At 39.7% G+C, this 19,101-nt stretch overlaps 4 protein-coding genes and 1 pseudogene across 4 annotated transcripts; 2 read left to right on the top strand and 3 right to left on the bottom strand.

Annotated features, from left to right (window-relative positions):
* Positions 1–256: 256 nt before the first annotated feature.
* ufsp1 (UFM1-specific peptidase 1 (non-functional)) lies at positions 257–1,501 on the top strand. The gene has a single exon (XM_042401175.1). The coding sequence runs from the start codon at positions 428–430 to the stop codon at positions 1,172–1,174; it is 747 nt and encodes a 248-aa protein (XP_042257109.1). The 5' UTR covers positions 257–427; the 3' UTR covers positions 1,175–1,501.
* A 575-nt stretch (positions 1,502–2,076) lies between these two features.
* On the bottom strand, positions 2,077–3,552 carry si:dkey-85k7.10 (endonuclease domain-containing 1 protein). Its single transcript, XM_042402120.1, has 2 exons — positions 3,229–3,552; positions 2,077–2,756 (listed from the first exon to the last, which is right to left on the bottom strand). The coding sequence occupies exons 1-2, from the start codon at positions 3,550–3,552 to the stop codon at positions 2,175–2,177; spliced, it is 906 nt and encodes a 301-aa protein (XP_042258054.1). The 3' UTR covers positions 2,077–2,174.
* A 970-nt stretch (positions 3,553–4,522) lies between these two features.
* LOC121889374 (endonuclease domain-containing 1 protein-like) lies at positions 4,523–8,319 on the bottom strand. The gene is made up of 2 exons (XM_042401278.1): positions 5,561–8,319; positions 4,523–5,334 (listed from the first exon to the last, which is right to left on the bottom strand). The coding sequence occupies exons 1-2, from the start codon at positions 5,852–5,854 to the stop codon at positions 4,747–4,749; spliced, it is 882 nt and encodes a 293-aa protein (XP_042257212.1). The 5' UTR covers positions 5,855–8,319; the 3' UTR covers positions 4,523–4,746.
* A 3,476-nt stretch (positions 8,320–11,795) lies between these two features.
* On the bottom strand, positions 11,796–13,198 carry si:dkey-85k7.11 (endonuclease domain-containing 1 protein). The gene is made up of 2 exons (XM_042402121.1): positions 12,905–13,198; positions 11,796–12,455 (listed from the first exon to the last, which is right to left on the bottom strand). Exons 1-2 carry the CDS (start codon positions 13,196–13,198, stop codon positions 11,796–11,798), a joined length of 954 nt encoding a protein of 317 aa, XP_042258055.1.
* A 1,975-nt stretch (positions 13,199–15,173) lies between these two features.
* On the top strand, positions 15,174–17,268 carry LOC121889897 (annotated as a pseudogene).
* The last annotated feature ends 1,833 nt before the right edge of the window (positions 17,269–19,101 follow it).

Genomic DNA, 19,101 nt, shown 5'->3' on the forward strand with positions numbered 1-19,101 from the left:
CTCAAAACCATTTTTTCATTATGAATATAATTTGCCGGTGCGTTTTTTCTGTTCTTTATCCTACTGCTGTAGCTTTACTCCACTACAAATTACACATAGCTAATATTATATTAGAATTTGCATTTAAAGATGGAATTCTTCCAGTGATATCCCAAGATTAAATAACTTGTCGCCCCTTCAAACTACTAAAAAAAACCACACACGACACACTCACACACAAAAAACAAGACGTGGTGTAATGTCAGGAGATGACGAGGAACTCCTGAATGCATCATCGTCAGTAGGAACAAAGCTATGGCGGAAGTCAAGTACCACGGAGGGACAGTTATTGCAGTTACACCAGAATCCCGTCGATAACATAAGAGCAGCTAGAAACCTTTTTAACTCACATACATGAGGCGAAATGCGTTAGAGACAATTAGTAAAAATGGACAAAAACGATCTAACTTCAGGGTCTGAGGAGGGGATTGACTGGGGAGGAAGTGCAGCTCAAGAAGGGAAGATTATGAAGAAGATGAAAACCTTACCAAAGAATGTGCACACTGGTCTCCCTACCCCACTTGCAGACCCTGTGAAATTCTCTCTGGTTAAAGGAGACTACCTCTACTTCTACTATGGCTGTGATGGGCAAGATGACAGAGGATGGGGATGTGGCTACCGCACTATTCAGACAATGGCCTCCTGGCTGTGTTATAACTTGTCTCCACCTAAGGGCCAACACAGACCCCCACCGAGTCTCCCAGAAACCCAGCAAGCCTTGGTCTCCATGGGGGACAAGCCAGGCTCATTCTCAGGCTCCAGGGAGTGGATCGGGACATTTGAAGCTTCCCTGGTCCTTGACTATTTCTATGATGTTCCCTGCAAGTTGGTACACATCAGAGGTGGAGGGGTAGAGCTGGAACAGGTTGCAGTGGAAGAGCTCCATCAGCACTTTCAGAAGCATGGATGTCCAGTCATGATGGGAGGGGACAGGGACAACTCTTCGAAGGGAATAGTAGGCGTATGCACTGACGACAAGGGGAGCCACTTGTTAATTGTTGACCCTCACTATTATGGAGGTCAGCTGGAGAAGGAGGAGTTGCAGAGGCGAGGGTGGGTGGCGTGGAAAAGAGTGTCATCCCTGGATCAGTCTTCATTTTATAATCTATGCATGCCTCAGACTGCCAAAAAATGATCATGAAATAAGTAACAGAACTATCTGTTACAGACCTGCAAACTATTTCATTATTTGTGTGGATGAACTCAGGAAAATGTCAGACTTCCTAATAGATACAATTCAGTATCAGTGTCAACAAGTGTCTTATTAGGAGAAACTGTACAGTACTGTTTGCATTTGTGTTTTACAGGGAGCTGTAGTGCCATCATGTGGATGAAATCAATAATGACAAAGTATAGTAGTAAAGTGAAATTTAAATGATTAACATGCCTTCTTTATGGCTCAATAAAAAGCCTGTTGAATCTCAGATCTCCTGAGATACATTAAATATTCTCCTCAATAGTTTATTGGTCTAAGTTTTGTCTTTATTCATTTATTGTATATAACACCCCTACTGTGAGATGAATATGCAAATGAGGCCCCAAGATCAAAAATGTTGAAGTAGGACTTAAGAATGACACAACTGTTTTACTGGGGGATATGTGAGAAATATTAACATTGAATATTTATTCAACTAAGGGGTTGCAAGTGTGGAAATTGCCTTCTTTTCCAACAATATGTTTGATCAATTGATTGCATTTTGTGAGCTGACATTAGATTAATTGTTCAACAGTAAATTAATAAAATGCCCTAAATTCTCTGGCTCCAGCTGCTAAAATGTGATAAGACTCGCTTTTCTTTGTCTTATGTGATGGTAAACTGGATATCTTTGAATTGGTTTCCAGCCTTTGGTTTCCAGGTTATTGTGATGGGCACTTTCTTGACCTTTAATAGATGAAACAATTAATTGAGGAAAATAATCTGCAGATTAACCAATGATGAAAATAATTGTTGCAGTCCTGTTGGACTAAATTAGACAGACTCCATTCAGTTACTCATTTTATTGCTACATACAATATAATTTTGCATCATATCTCAGTTTCTTTTTGAGCTACAAGAACCCCAAACATTTCTACAGTCAGGTGCTAAAGATATTTTCTAACACATAACTCATAACAGAGATCACATCCACTTTGTCTCAGTTATCTTGCACACAGTCATTGTAGAAAATCTGGAAGTTCTTGTCCACATCCATCCTCCCCTTGAGGAATTTCTCCAGGTTCTTGAGGGGAACCTCTACCATGTGGTTGTTGATACGATCATTCATCCCATAAGCTCCAAAAACGGGGAACTTGTAGCGTACGAAATATGGTGCATTTTGGTCGAATGCAGTGCAGCAGTAAGCAGACCACATGTACTCTGGTACAGCCACTCGGTCCAGATTGTTGCGACGGATTGTGTGTCCAGTGGTGGTGACCCCAGTGACCACGAAGGCCTTGCCACGGCAATAGTTGTTGAGGCGTTTGCGGATGAGGTCCTGGTGTTCCGCCCAGGGACCCATGTTGAACTCCCTGATCTGAGGCACCACATTTGTCAAGCTGTAGGTGGAGGCTTTGTCCATAGGGTCAGCCTGATGCTCGTCAGGATTTAGTTGGCCACGTTCGTACTGAACTACATCAGCATAGTCTTCCAAGACTGCCTGGCTGTCCTCAAAGTTCATATGCATGCTTGTAGATTGGGGGAAGGGTTCCATGTTACTGGTGCTTTTTTCTGAGGCCAACTATAGAAGGAGAGAGAGAAGAAACCAGCACAATAATGCCGTAAATTCATTTGACAGTTTCATTACTTGTGAAAAGTTTCAGCAGAATATAATTATTTGCTCATCCTTTGATAAGAGAATTTACTACATTCACAAAAAAACATTTGCAAGTGAAATAATTTGCCTAACTAATGTAATAGAGCATAAAACAAGACTATCTGATTGAATAACATTTCATATCCAGTAAAGTAACTTAACTCAAGCTTACTTTGTTCATAGCTACAGTAATATAGTTTTCCCAGTTGTCTAAATTCCTGGGTAGGTGTGAGTATATAAGATATGTTTTCGTGTTTGCAGACTATATGGATTCCTTTCATAATGATGCAGATAGATGTACATTAGTTTTGTATGTTATACTGTATAACATACTGTAGTTACATCCACAGAGATGGCACACCTACCTACAATGAATTTGGATTAAAAGAACACTTACCTGGGGTTCAAACATCCAAGGGAAGTCCACCTTCTTCTCCCCATCTGACTTCTTGAATGTATAGGCAGAATAGATGGGGATGTGTTTGTTGGGGTCATACAGAGTGACATAGCGGGGTTTATCCTCGTAGCGCTGGCAGATCTTCTTAAAGGACCTGCTGAGGTAGCCTCGAGGTGGAGTACCCATGTACAGAGAGTCCTTACAGCGCTCTGCATGGTTGAAGTCCCCCACCACTCCCGCCTGGGCCCCTTGTAGCAACACACAGGTCAGCACCATCACGACGGCTGCCAGGGGCAAGGCATACTTCTCAGATGTAGGTATCATCCTGACAGCTCTGTTTCCCACTATATCTAATCTTCTGTATACCTTTAGACCTCTCTACTCCTGCTCGTATGTCTCTTTCTCAACTGTAACACACCTCTGCAAATCCACTATTGTCTAACAAGTACAGCCTCTGTCCCAGCTCTATCAAGACTCAACATTATTTCCCTTCCTGCCTCATCTGTAGTTTAAGCAGACTGGTGCCCCATTGTAAAGTCTTTTCCATATATTCAAAGTGCCACAAGTGTCGTAGGAGTAATTCAAAAGAAGTGAATGTTATCATTCTTTGAAAGCATTTTATAGCTGTGGAATACAGAGAACAAAAATGACACTGAGTTCATTATGAATATGGAAGAAGTATAATTTCCCCTTTCTTTAAAGTTCTACACAAATACTTTGAGTAACGATGTTTTGCATTAAGCCTTGTTTTTGTGTGTTGAGACAGAGGGTTATAGTTTAGGAGTGAGAATGAAAGTAAAAAATGCAGGTCAGGGAGAAACTGAATTTTTAGTGATGGCAATCCTTGGATCCTCTAAATCCACACCTCTCTTTTTATTACATGGATACAAAGTAATAAGAGTATAAGTATAGACATCCACACTCTACATCCGGTATACATACCAATGAGCTGTTCTTGAGTATGTTATATGTAAGGACCACAGCAGTTTTAACCTATAGTATGAAAGTCTTGGCGATTTTAATTAGATTCTGTTCACTGCTAGTTACACAGTATGTTGTTTCATTCTGAAAGAAGCTTAGATCTAAATATAAAATGAGAAGTATGAGATCAAGACCCAAAAAAGGCCTTAAAGTCTTCATATTGTTTCCTGTTTTTATAGTAAGCAAATGCAGTTTTCATAATTTGTTACTTTTGTGAAAGATGTATAATATCACAGAAATGCTCTTGATGCTCATGTTAAAATAAAACTTCAAAGACAGTTCAGTCACAGGTTGGAAATGTTTATTACTGCAGATTTGACAAGGCAGGTACATTACTGTTACATTTTCAGTCTGACTAATGACAAGTTATTCAACTGTTCAAGTAGGAGCACTGGTAACACATTTAGTCTCATAGAGTGTATCATAACAAACAATTATGAACTTTTCTGGGGAAGACACAATAAAATGTAATGTGATGTGATTCTAAGATACTCGAGGCAAAATGCAAAATAGCTGCCCTATAGCAAAAATATTTTTCTATTCAGTTTGACTGAGGGCTGGGATACAGTCACCCACAAAAATCTGAAAGCTCTGGTCTACATAGGTTGTCTTCCTGAGGAACTCCTTAAGCTTCTGGACAGGGATTTCAACCATCTCGTTATTCTTCTCATTGAGGCCATAGTAAGCAAAAGATGGGAACTTATAGCGTTCGTCATAAGGTGCATTGTGGTCGTAGTCCTCACAGCAATAAGCTGACCACAAGTAGGTGGGAACTGCAATGCGGTTGATGTTGTGCCGGCGGATCATCTTCCCCGAGGTGGTGATGCCTGTGACAATGTAGGCTGTTCCCCGGCAATAGTTGTTGAGTCGTTTGCGGATAATGTGCTCCTGTTTGTTCCAGACTCCGTTGTTGAATTCGGGTACTACAGGTACGACGTTGGTCAGGGTGTAGGTGGAGGCCTTGTCATCAAGCTCATCATGATGCTCGTCTGGGTTGAGGGTACCACGTTCGTAGAGGATGGCGTTTGTGTAATCATCCAGAACAGCTTGGGCATCCTCAAAATTCATGTGAATGTAACCATGTGGGAAAGGCTGCATCTCATCTGTATCAGAGGATGTGGATAGCTGCGTAGACAAGCAGACAGACCCAGGACAAATGAAAGGATGCAGGTAAAGAGATATGATACATATTATATATGACATCTGTATGAACTGAAGCATTTGCACCAGAATATTAACAAGATTTAAATACAGAAAAAGGTTGCTTAGAATGTTTAACCCTCTATTTTTATTATTATTTTTTATTATTATTTTATTTTATTTATTTTATTTTTTATTATTTTTTCTTTACCTGAGGTTCATACATCCAAGGCACATCCACGCATCTCTCTCCATCTGTGCGTTTGAAGATGTAGGCAGAGTAGACAGGTATATGGTCCATGGTGTTGTACAGAGTCACGTAGCGTGGCTTCTTGTTATAACGCTGACAAATGAATTGGAGGGAGTGGTGCTGTAGCCCTGTTGGCGGTGTTCCCATGTAGAGGAATTCTCTGCACTCTGGAGACAACACTTTCTCCACTCTCCCTCTGACAGCTGATGTCATTATGTTGACTAGCAAGAAAGCTATCTGTGCCCAAAATGCCATAGTCAGTATGGCTTTGATGCAGTCGGATCCTGGATGCGTGCTAGAAGGGTATTTCTGAAGAAGGAAAAATCAAGAGCAACACTGTTCCTGATGTTCATGAATCTCTCCTCTTTAAAAGTATATCCCTGTGAGCTGCTACAAATGTCCCTATACCTGGCCATGGAGCTCAAACAGCTTCTACAGGTTTCACGCTCTGTTCTCTGTGATCAGGACTCAGTATGCAAAACAATGCACATCTTGCCACCCAACTGCTACAGTGTATGGCCATTGGCCAATGGCAAAGACATGTGTGTTCTCTCATTGGTGGAGAGGGAGGTAGGATCCCACAGACCCTTTGGTAAGTCAAACGTCTCCTCTCGTGATAACAGTCAAGCAAAACACCAGTTGCTTTAAACAAGGAAACCAAGTGAGCACTTCCCGCAAATGGAAACTGGTAGCTTGTCTTTCACACATTTACATGACAGTTGCTGTTGCCTAACACTTATCTTCAGCCTGGTGCACACTCTTTGCTAGGAGTATGACAGTGACAAAGGTAGATGCTTTCATCTAGAAAAAACAAGGGTTGCTGCTGCTTTGGTATCCATTTTCACATTACAAACAAGTGTACGCACACCTGGAATATCTCCCTTTCGGCTTAATGTACTGCTGTGGGTTGTTTGGAAAATCCAATTTCCCATCCTTCTTAGCTATATTATTTGGTATATCTGGTGGTGTTGCATCTTTGCTCTGCAAAGAACTTAAATGCAAGGCACATAAAGTGGAAACAGCTTGTCTTGTCAACATAAAAATAAAGATTCTGCTTTGTTTTTCTTTTTCAGGTAACAAGACAGAAACACCAGCAAGACCTCAAAGTCATCTGGAAGTGTCTTCTGCTGCTGTCACACTCTGAGTTTCTAGTGTCTGAGAGTGAAAATACAGCGGGAAAACAGCAAAATCGAAGACAGGACGGCTTCACCCTGCATGCAATGAAATATCTTTTGTGTGCTGAAAGCTTCACCTGTTGTGCTCCCTCCCTGATACCAAATTTTTAAAGAACCCCCCATGTCTGAAATTCTCCATTAACCTTGATGTGTGAAAGAATTAGGGGAAGAGAAGAAAGGGGGCTGAGAGAAGTAGAGGAGACAGGCCTGTTGAGTGACATTTTGTCTGGGTGTCCAGGCTATTTTGTGCTAGGGGAGGCAACACCAGTCATTGATATTACACTAGCTGGCAGAGCGGCACACACACATAGTCTGGAGAGGCCTCCTTCTCCTCTATGAGTCCCTCTTGTAGCCCCCTTGAGGTGCTGAGCTGAAGTTGAACCTGGCTGGATGCAGCAGTCTGCACTTCACGGTCCATGTCCGGGATTGCAGAGATGACGCCTTCTCTGGCAGAGAAAAGCTTTCATCGTAATCCATCAGGTGAAAAGTCTTGGAGCGATGGTCAAACTTCTTGAAGATGGCTCTGACCATATATCAACCCACTACAGTGCAGACCTCAGGCAGAAGAGGTGTAGGTCCATACTGAGAGAGACAGGGAGCTGCTGAGTCAGTCAGCAGTCTTCCAACCTGAAGCAGCTTCAGTTTTGTCTTCAGAACCGTGTTCACCACCGCTGGGACCACTGGCGCAGTGCTCTGCTCAAGTTCCAAGAGCTCTGCTGGCTTTGTATCCCCTGCAGAGACTGGACGAAGCTGAGTGCCACCAAAATGCCACAGCAGTTTGCTGTGCAGTGATGGAATAAATGTTTGTACAGACTCCTCCGCTTTTATGCGGATGTTTGACACAAACATCTGAAGGTGCTCCAGTGTTACCTTCCTGAACAGCAGCTGTGAAAGCCGCTTTTCATTTTCCAGCTCTTCTTGGACCTCTTGCTCCATTTGGGCGAGACAGAGTCTCCTCGCTCTGGTCCAGGCCTGTCAGCAACACAGTGATAGCAAAAGTCTGCCTCCAGTGAGTCTAAACAGTGAGATGATAAAAGTGATGGCAGACTAATGTTATGATATGACAGACATGCAGGTTTAAATATCACACTACAGTCTGAAGATTCAATATATTTTACTCACCAGTTCACCTATGAGGAGATGTTTTATCTCTAATCTCCCAATCATTTCCTGAAACCTGTAAAAATAAAAAAGATTGTGTTATCTTCTACAACTTTTCATGTTTGTAAAAAATCTCAGAGAACAAAACACATCAAAGCACGGAACTGATATTTAAATGAAGGAACCAAACACAGAAATGAATGCATGTATGCATTAAATTATTATATTTTTTTCATAAAACTTGCCCTCAGCAGAGAATTTACAGAATCTACATCTTTCAAACCATACTTGGCCAACTTTCCCCTAACAGACAAAATAATTACAAATATAATACTATATACCATTCATAAATGTTAGTAGTTGTAAATATATAGGTTTGAGTTTAAAAAAAAGAAGGTGGGTGATTTTTGTCTTTTTGTCAACAAATACCATGAAGAGGTCAAAACTGACAAGTTCATCCTACTAACAAGTAGGCTATTGTGTGTGTATCCAAAGCCGGCATATCCTCTGTGCCACAGACCTTCACTGTTGTCCAAAAACTATTAAAATCACATTAATAAGCCACTAAATTGTAGTTTATTTTGAGTCAGTCTCCCATACACCATCCTGCTGCTGTAAATACTCACTAGCACAATATAGTTTAATCTTGCAGCTGAAAATAGCAGCTGTTCTGCATGGTTTGTTTGTGGTTGAGTGACATTTATTAAAAACTCAAGCCTTATCTTTTAAATGTTTGACTGAGAAAACACTACAGTTGATAACAGTAAGGTCCACGCTGTAAAGGTATGAAAGAACCACACCAGTGGTTTTGCATATTTTAGTCCTTTTACTGCAAATGAAGTTTACTTTGAATGTAGCTTTTCTATTGTTCCATTTGGTTTTCATTCATTTTCTGCATCATATGAAAATCAATTAGCAGACTTGAAACTTGCTTATTGTGTAATCCCTTATAGTGAACATCAAGTCTTCATTATTTTTTCTGAAAGTCACATTATTGTTAAGAGATAATGCAAAGTTTCAAAACTGCATTACCACATAAGGACAAAAATTAACACTGACCTGATGTTTTTTTTCATTATTGTCCATCACTTTGATCCAGACTAGAATATCACTTTGGTTTTTATCCAAAACTCATGACTTTGTGTTCAGTGCTTATAAGTAAATGACAGAATGCTAACACGCTAAGCTAACATGGCAAAAATGGTAAACATTACCTGCTAAACATCAGCATGTTCATGTCATGGTGAGCATGATAGCATGCTGTCATTAGCATATAGCACTATACACGGCTATGCTATGATAGTGTGCCTGTACACTCATTATTTAATTTTTTAAATTCATTTTTTACATTTTGCATTATAGAATTAGATGGGTATTGCATGTGAGCTGTGGAGCTGGAATTTTGTTGGTGGCTGCCCATCCGTGAGCAGGCTCATGAACAAACATGATCCTATTGTTGAATGTTTCCTCTCCCTCTGTCCTCTGTGTTTTCCACCATCTCTCCATCTACCTGGTTTATATTTATATGTCAGAGTCAGAAAGTGAAAGACAGAGAGACAGAGAAGCAGTAGATTACCCTGCGAGCATCTGTCACACAATATGTGCAAATGTGCATTTTCGAGGAAAAAAAAAAAAAACAGAAATTCACACATTTCCTTTTTTTTATGTTTCTCAGATTACAGAAAAGAAAGTTCTGACAATGAGTAAAAAATAAAAGCTTGATCAAAAATGAATCCCTTTTTTCAGGAATAATTTATTGGATATGAGTAAGTGGAGACTGACAGGAACCACAGGGAGAGAGAATGACATGCAGCAAAGGTCACTGGCTAGATTCAAACCAGAATGCCCGTAAAAACTTAATTAGTGAACATCTGTTTATACTCAGCCACTTGGACTCTCATTTACTGTTGTCACTCTAAATACCTCTACATGGTTTCCATCAAATATGTGAAGGCTCGGCTCCCTCTGTTGATAGCAACTATGTTGTCCATTAAAGCAATAAAGTACATAATGATGACAACTAAATAGTGTCAAAGATGGGACATAGGCCAACTAAAAAGTAAAATATGACACATTATATTTATTCTAGTGATTAATAACAGTTTTGCAAACACTTGGTAGCTTAGTGTATGCCAAACTGTATTATAAAGGAGTATAGTAGTCAGAGTGTATGAGTGTGTCCTGTGACTGGTAGATCAAAGAAGACAGTAAACATTGTTGATATAGCATTTGACTAAACTGCAACAGTGTATCTTAATCAAACAGTGGAGCCACTATGTATGTACCTGTTAAATTACACTCCTAACAAGTCACTAAAGTGTCCAGAGAGTTTCATCCCCTTTCCTGCTGAACAACTTCTGGATAAATCATTTGAAATGAAAGTCTCCCCCAAAAACTGCAATCAAAAAACACTGGAGAAAATTTGTAATATGAATGCAAGGATATTATGGAAAAAGGCAACAAAACAGCTTGTTTTTTGTTTTGTTTTTTTCTTTTATTCATAAAAAAAAGCATCTATCATGCAGCATCTAGTCAAGATTTCAACTCGTTTGACATTGATATAATTAAAAAGTCATATGACAGGTCTATCAACTGTTGTCAGTAATCAGTGATAACACTTTGTAAAGATTAAATTCATTGATTCATAATCAATTTACAAACAAACATCCAATATTCTTAATATGTTGAAACCAGTACTTACACTTTCAATTGTGGTGTGTAAAGAAGCAGAGTATAGTGGCAGTAATGTGGCCCAGCGAGGACTGTTTCTGATGTGATATTATACACTGCAAGATCATCCTGTGAAATGCAAAAGAATGATGGCCAGAGGGAACCACAGAATGTCAGAGGTACTCGTTGTTAAACTCTGTTGTTAAAGCCACTATGAGCTAAGTTCCCCATGAAAAATATTCTCACCCTCTTCTTGCCTGTTGTACTGCATGCTATTGCAAGTTTCACCAGCTTTTGGTTCAAACACACCATAGACTGTATACTTTATTAGTGTTAGAGATAGTATGTATTTATAATATTTTCTTTTAAAAAGTCAGTTTGCTAAATAATTATGCATTAATTTGTTCAGCACTGTGCAAGTTTACAGAGCACAAATGAGGTAGAGTATTTCCAGGGCTTCATAAACATTGTTATTAAATTTGATTTGAACATCTGAACCATGAAATCCAGATAGTATTATTTGACTTACATATGGACTTTGTTCTCATTTAAATATACATGAATGTGTGAATTAGAATAACACAAACCGAGTCAATGACACACAATACACGAAACAAATGATTTGAAAATTACCAATCAGGTCATTTTGGCTTGGATTGATATGCTGGATTAAAGAGGCAATAACCCTGATGATGTCATCAGAGTTATTTTGGGTCGGGCCACACTTTTTTATCAGGAAGCCTGCGTAACAAACTGGAGATAAGAGACATAAGCATTTATCAGGCAGGGAGGCTCAAATGAAAGACGCTATTGAGTTGCATGATGGGAAATGTAGGAAACTGTTTTTAGAATTTGGTATATACTTAAAACTAAAAGTCAGGATATCCCAGGTTCTGCTGCTTTGATTTTGACAATTCCTCTCTTAATATCTCTCTTGTGAGTCTCTCCAACTTTATGGAAGTGTGGTACTAAATCACTGGAGTACCGCTTTAATGTGCAATTACATCTTCTTTCCTTTGGAGGTGCAAGTTAGTATACTCTGATATGGCCCATTTTCCCTTACTGCCACAGGGGGAGACCATAAAATCTGAATCTGAACCTCCCCCATTAGTCAACAAATGTCTCTATACTTTTTTGATATAATCCCTATTTAATTTATTAAAAACATGTGAAGCCAGGACTACTTAACACTGTCACTATTAAAGTTAATTGGGTGCTAGTCCAGTTTATAGGTGCATTTCAGTATAAAGTTAGGATTCTTCATCATGGCTGTGCATCCAGTTCTCCCCTCTTACTGAAACACTAGTCAGGTCTCTCTTCTTCTTGAAGGGGTTTTCTGACACACAGCCCTTATAGAAAATAGTCAGGTCACTGTCTATGTCTTTCTGGCTCTTTAGGAAACTCTCCAGAGTCTTAAGAGGGACTTCCACCACACTGTGACCCGTCTGTTCATTCAGTGCATAGCCCCCATAACTGGGAAACATGAACCTCACCTCGTACGGTGAGTTACGATCAAACCGTGGGCAGCAGTATGCCAGCCATAAGTGTTTGGGGATTGCCAAGCGGTCCCTTTTATCTCTCTGGATGGTTGCCCCAGAGATGGTTGCCCCCGTCACCATAAAAGATTTGCCAAGGCAGAAGTTGTTGAGGCGACGGCGAATGATGTCCAAGTAAGGGTTCCAGGAAGTGTCCAGGAAGTCTGTGATTAATGGGACCACATTGGTCAGGGTGTACGTGGAGGATTTGTCATCTGGTTCTGCTTGGTGCAGGTCAGGATTAAGTGGACCACGTTTATATTCTACAGCATCTGTGTAGTCCTCCAATACAGCCTGGCTGTCCTCAATCAGAGGGGGGGTGTCATCAGTGAGGGGAAGTGCTTTCATGTTACCACTCTCATCTTCGGAAACCAACTGTAGGAAAAAAAAGTGTCTTTTTTAAATGACTACAGCCCAAACGTCATGATTGCACACTGAAGCCAGTACAGACAAGCCTTAAGTTGTAGTATCTCTAATGAAATCTTAATTAAACCACCTTTTTCTCAAAAAAAGTTATCTTGATAGCAAAAGTCTGTCTCCAGTAACTGCCAAAATAGCTGCAAGCACTAAACCCAATCTTCAAAATATCCTTTAATAAACAAATGGGTGATTTCATCAGTGCTACTTCTGTTTTTCTTTATGTGTAAGCTGTAGGGTCTTCAATAACAGATAGTTATTACTTCAAAAGTCAGTAGAGTAAAATAGAAACACATATTGTATGACAGTTCATCTTGTTATCACCTGACAAGTCATAACTACATTACTGCCCAGACAACTAATCAGCTTCTCTCAATCTTAACAGTAAGCAGTGTTGCTGTCTGTACCTGAGGCTCATACATCCAGGGTGTGTCCATCCTCCTCTTCCCATCAGACTTCTTAAAGACGTAAGCTGAGTAGAGGGGGAGGCGGCGACTGCTGTCATACAACGTGGAGTAGCGCAGTTTGTCTGCATACCTCTGGCAGATCTTCCTCAGGCTTGCTCCTCTGATCCCGACAGGTGGTATCTGCATGTAGAAAAAGTGTCCACAGTCTTTGAAACTGTTTGACACGCTGGCACTCACCGGGGGTGATGCCAGCAGGAGGTAGAAGGACAGAAAGCAGGTGCAAAACAAGTGCATATTCATACAACTGGAGTAGATGGGTGTAAAAAAAAAAGGAATCCGGGTTATTTCCTCATCAGGGGGTTTGACATGTCATGTCACAAATCAATATGAATGAATTAATTCCATGCGGTCGTGTACAATATGTCATCCTGTATTGGAGTTGCCCTTGTAATCTAGTAAAGTAATGGCTGTTGGACAGAGAGTCAGTATGCAAAGAAGCAGTAGCTCAGAGTGGCTCTATTGGCTGGATAGCTGACTTATCTGCCCCTGCAATGTCTGCGCAGCCATGCATTTCTGCACAGACAGGCTGCGTTCATGTTCTTAAATGCTTCTAAATGATTTCATAAATTTACTCTGTTCACTGCATTTACCTAATTTAAGATAATAAACTAATGCAATGGGGGACCCACATCTCTGCATCTCTACATACATTTGACATAAACTGCTTTCTATTGTTTATCTTCGCCTTTGCACTATGGGATCATGCAGTATGTGTCAGTAAAAACTGTATAAAGACAGCAAACAACAAAAAAACTCTTTGCAAGTAGTGCCATGGATGAATAAATGGGTTTTTATGATTGTATTCTGTTAACCATAGACTGTTAAGGAATGCATGAAACTATCAAAATGAGCAGTTATGTTGAATCAGAAAGATTCCCACAACTTTGTTTCCAACAACTTCTGCAAAACTAAATAAGTCTGTTGTTTCCATAAGCCTGCAGAGATGCACATCTACATGTGCATGCAAATGTTGCATAACACATCTGAGCTGATCACACCTTTTGTAAGGGCACTTGTTTATAGTAGTATGCACATCTGACAAGATAGTTCCTCCACCAAAAACACCCATAGGTTGATAGATCTGTCCAGATACAGAGATGGCTCCTCTTGAAGTAACGTTGTGGTGTTTGCATAACTGGAACATAGAAATTTAAAACAGAGGAGTAACAAATTACTTGTAAAGGTGCAAGTGATACATGCGCAATAAGCAACTATATATATTCAGCCAGAGAGCATTTTCAATATCATACCACCCCATAATCTTGCTATAAGAGCACAGGCTGATATGTTAGGTAAGTCAATATAACACTAAACGAATGTTTGGTAAATAAAATGCTTTTTGTATTGGGAATCATTTTGTGATCTACATCCAGTTACTCTTTTGGGTTAGAATAAAGTTGTTTTGTGTTCAGTTAAAGATTTTCTTGTCAGTCGTCTCAATTAAGTCAGGTTTTGTCCTTTATTTTCCTCTCTAAAAAAGCATCTGTATGGTTAATTGGAAGCTTGTTGTTTTATTATGCTTAATTTGGCTCTATAGTAAAACAGAATTTCGTTTTGTTTTTGGAAACACAACCAAAAGTACACTAGAATGGAACAATGAAGATATCCTTCAAATGCCTGTGCTGTTTATAAAAATTAGCTCAGACTATCCCACAATTTAACAAGCAAGAGTTTTTCAGTGATTAATGGTAATGAGACAGCAGTTATTTTGAATGAGTGATGGTAAGACAACATATAGACTCAGCTGTTCTATAACTTACAAATCCGGCATTTTCTTATACAAATTCATATAAATAGTCTCACGAAAAAAAACCAACTTGAAAATAATTGCTGTGAAATTTTAGCACTTTAGCAATGCACAATTACCAAGTTCAGGTAGCCATATAGAATCTCATCACTGAGCTGAAAATTCATTTATGTAGTATGTTGTTTGTGTGGTGGTATATAAACTCATGTCTAGTTTGTTTTCTTAGCAATCACAAATTTTGTATGAACACATATTTCATAGATTTTTGCACATATTTACATGTGTAACTCTCACTATTGTAACTCATTACTTACTTAAGTATCAGTGATGAAAAAAAAGTTAAGTCTTTAGTTAGTTAGTTAGTTAAACTTTTATAGTGTCATGGTGTTCTATATTTTCATTCCAATAGATACAATTTGACATTGTGATTTGACCTATTAGCTCACTAAGGTATGAGCTGATATGGTGAGAGGTAAAACTGTAAATATCAAATTGAAAGTAATCTAACTTTCAGCAATCATCGTCTTTTGTTCACAGCATTCCAGACAGTGCTAGGTGCATTGTGGCTGCTGCTGGCTGTATGCCACTCGGGCCAGCTCTCCTGCACCACAGGCCAAGCAGAACAGTGTAAAGCTGCGTGGACGGCACCTGGGACCAAACTAGCCGGACAGGGATTTGACGTGGTCACCGTGAAGCGTACACAGGCCTACGTGATCGATGTGAACACCTAGTGACAGAGGAACAACTCCTGCACCCTTTGCAAAAACAACTGCGTGGGGGGGAAGCTTCAGAGGCTGCCTGTGGCTGTGCAGCACTAGAGGCTCCTGAAACCCAACTTGACGTTATCCTCCACTCTGTATGAATCCAGTGAAGTTTTTGTCATGGAGTGCAATACAGATGTTGAGCCCGGCTGGACATTAGGTCCGAACTTGAAGTTGTGTAGTTTGGGGTATGCAGTCTGAGGCTGCCAGGACTGTCATGCGTCAGTCCAAACAGGACAAGTTCAGCTTTATTAACCAAGAAGTGTAATGCATTTACTATAAGTGAAAAATCATACATATTTAAAGAGCAATTTCAGATTAAATTCATGTGAAAAATTTTAAAGTAATGTTTTACAAATAACAGTATTTGATTAGATTTGTGTTATCTATGAGGACATCCTTACAGTTCCTCTTTATACCTAACAATTATTATGATGAGTTAGCTGTATCATGCAGAAAGGATGCTAATTAAAATCACAATATAAATTTCTTCTGTCTGTAATATGTGTATTGTTTTCTCTAAAAGTCTGTTTTCTTTCCGCTTCAATTACAGTCTGAAAAAACCCCCACCCCTCCACCCCATGTTTGTTCAGTCTATTATGAACCTACCACAGCAGTACAACAACCAGACCAAGCCAGATTACATTAAATTCCTGGCCACCTTTGGCACACATTACACGCACAAAGTCGATCTGGGTGGCAGAGTGAAGAGCGTCACTTCTGTGCAAATGTGCAAGGCGGCGTTGGATGGCTACACTGAGATGGAGGTGAGAATTTGCCTGAACGCTGAGGCAGCTGCAAGGGCAAGTGTCAAGAGTGCTGAAATTAAAGCTCAGGCAGAGTACTGCAGGAATGCCTTGAAAAGATATCAAAACATGAGGAGTTTTAGCCGTACATTCAAGCAGAGGTTCACCCAGGTGGTTGGGGGCTATTCAGGTAATATAACCAATCTCCACTTCTCTGCCAAGGTCAAACCCAATACCTTTCGTAAAAGCCTGAGAATCAAACCAGAAATGATCAGCTATGGCTTGCACCCGCTCTACCAGCTAGTTAAAGATCCTGTGAAGAAAAAGGCAGTGAAGAAGGCCACTGAAGACTACATTCTGCAACATGCTCTAATCAAATACTGCTCCAACAAGTGCACTCAGGGTTCCACTCCCAGCTCCCATGACCCATGTACTTGTCGACCCACCAGATGCATCACTGACAACTGCTGCCCTCAGCGGCGAGGCGTGGCCCACTTCACTGTAACCGTCAAACATGCCAGCGGCCTGTGGGGTGATGTATTCTCCCAAACTGATGGCTTTGTGAGGGTCTTGGGCAACCAGACCTTCGAGACCAAGGTCATCCACAACAACAATAACCCGCAGTGGAATGAAGATTTCTACCTGGGCACGGTTTAGCTGCCCCTGAAGACAGAGCTGAAGCTTGAGGTGTGGGATGAAGATAATCACTGGTATGACCAAGCCAATGACCTCTTGGGGTCTTGCACCAAATCAGTCAGAGCTGGGTCCTTCACCTCCATGTGTCCCATGAAACATGGCAACTTGTACTTCTCCTACAAGGCAGAGTGCGCCCCGGGGCTGAGAGGTGCCACTTGTTCAGAGTATAGCCCGTTCAGGATGAAAGTTGATCTCCTTGACCTGTACTCATCCCGCAATAGCCTGAATGTCAACCAGGACTTGCTGGTTCATCTGAAAGGGGGCCACACTGTGGATGACCCCCTGACCTTTGTCATGAGGGGAAACAAGGAGATGGATGTTCAAGCTCATCTGCCTCTTCTCAGTGAGTTGTGACTGGAATCCACTGATGGAGGAAAGTCAGTCTTTTTAGATTAAACATTTTCAAAATCACTCTGCAACCAGACACAAAAAAATGAATGTAATCAGCTTAAATAGGCTAACTTGCAACTACTGTAATAATATGTAACATTTACATTTACATTAATTCTACAATAGTTTTGTCAGATTTCTTTAAAACTGGATGCACTAGAGTAGCAGTAAGTGCAGTCTGTCATGGTTTGACAGACCTGTGACTGTCATGTTGAAAAATGAAACATTTTTTATGAGATCTGAGGATATGACTGCCCAATTGCATGAAAATAAAATCAAGAATAATAAGGATTTGAAAAGTTTTCAAATGTGGCAAGCTACAAAACACCTCAAGTTCTGTTCTGGTCCACTGTTGTGAGCTTTCTTTCTTCTTTTTCACTCTTAGATAATGAGTAGTTACTCTTTATTGTAAGTAACACACATAATGAATATGAGTCAGTCAATGACTTTACATTGTTGATATATCATTCCCTGTTTTGGTTGTTTATGTTCTTCCATACATTTAGAAGCAATTTCAACCCTTTTGTGGAATACAAATGCTTTGATGACGTTTTACAACACAATAAAATTGGTTTAAGCTGGTTTGTTGCCCTCTGGTGGTAAGTACAACGACAGACTACAACTCCACAGCCATTGATGAATACACATGTGTTAATGATTATCAAACTATTATTGAAGGTATTAATACTGCTATTAATGGTCATGTTATTTCTGCTGTCTATTAGATCTGTATTCATAACATGCAATCAATCTAAAAAATATTAGGAATATTTGTACCTTTTTACACAATCCAATACAGCTACCCTGCAACAAATGCTACGTTTGAGAATGTTTTATTCACCACGTTTACATACAAGTGGGTGGACATAATATCAGAAACACATACAGTACCAGTCAGAAGTTTGGACACACTTTATTTTCTTATTTATGTATTTATTGGGACCATGTACAGTGTTAAACATAAATGTTACCGTTTGATGGGTTAGCTAATCGCTAATTTTTATCTGCAGTCCCTTAGGCAGGTCGCAATTAAAACATATAACAGCACAATAACAAACAGTACAAAGGAAAAAACACACAGGACACATAATACAAAATACAAAGCTACACACAATAGCACATCACATACACCCACAATGTCAACTAGAAATTAATAATGTAAGCTTGTGAAATTAAAAGCATTTATCATTCAAATGAATGGGAAGGTGTGTCCAAACCTTTTACTGGTACTGTATGTGGTTAGATTAATCTGCTGATGACTAAGAGGAAATAATGAAGTGCTGAGCCCATGTTGACCCTCAGTTCCTCTCTCTGTACATTGTATGGGCTTTAAGTCAATTACTCCGTATTAATTTAAATAAAAAGCAATTAATTTAGGATAATACATCTTCTAATCTATGAACAATATAAACTAACATACCAAAGGTCTTAAAACTACATTTTGACTCAGGACCCCTCTGCAAAAATAGGATGTCAAGATTAGATAATAATGCAGTACCTGCCTTGAGGCTGTTAGCACTTCAGTTGATGTTGAATTAATAAAATTACCACAAACCAACTGACACACGGAGAATCTTGGGTTGGTAATACAGCATACTGTAGCTTATTAAGTGGTTATTATTTATGCTCTGATGCTCCTATACTCACTTTAATTATATACTGTTTTTTAATTAAATTTGACCAGACATGTCATTCCTTTTCTGCTCATTGTAATTGGAAATGTCTATTTTAAATGTCAGTCTAAATATCATGCAACAGTTGAATTAGTTCACTCTGTTCCTCCTTCTATGTCCATCA

The sequence above is a fragment of the Thunnus maccoyii genome, chromosome 22 (assembly GCF_910596095.1).
Source record: "Thunnus maccoyii chromosome 22, fThuMac1.1, whole genome shotgun sequence".
Classification (NCBI taxonomy): domain Eukaryota; kingdom Metazoa; phylum Chordata; class Actinopteri; order Scombriformes; family Scombridae; genus Thunnus; species Thunnus maccoyii.

Coding starts and splice junctions, on each gene's coding strand:
- ufsp1 (XM_042401175.1), top strand. CDS start 428: ATGGACAAAAACGATCTAACTTCAGGGTCTGAGGAGGGGATTGACTGG.
- si:dkey-85k7.10 (XM_042402120.1), bottom strand. CDS start 3,552: ATGATACCTACATCTGAGAAGTATGCCTTGCCCCTGGCAGCCGTCGTG. Junction 2,757..3,228: donor CTTGGATGTTTGAACCCCAG/GTAAGTGTTCTT, acceptor CTCCTTCTATAG/TTGGCCTCAGAAAAAAGCAC.
- LOC121889374 (XM_042401278.1), bottom strand. CDS start 5,854: ATGGCATTTTGGGCACAGATAGCTTTCTTGCTAGTCAACATAATGACA. Junction 5,335..5,560: donor CTTGGATGTATGAACCTCAG/GTAAAGAAAAAA, acceptor TTGTCTACGCAG/CTATCCACATCCTCTGATAC.
- si:dkey-85k7.11 (XM_042402121.1), bottom strand. CDS start 13,198: ATGCACTTGTTTTGCACCTGCTTTCTGTCCTTCTACCTCCTGCTGGCA. Junction 12,456..12,904: donor CCTGGATGTATGAGCCTCAG/GTACAGACAGCA, acceptor TTTTTCCTACAG/TTGGTTTCCGAAGATGAGAG.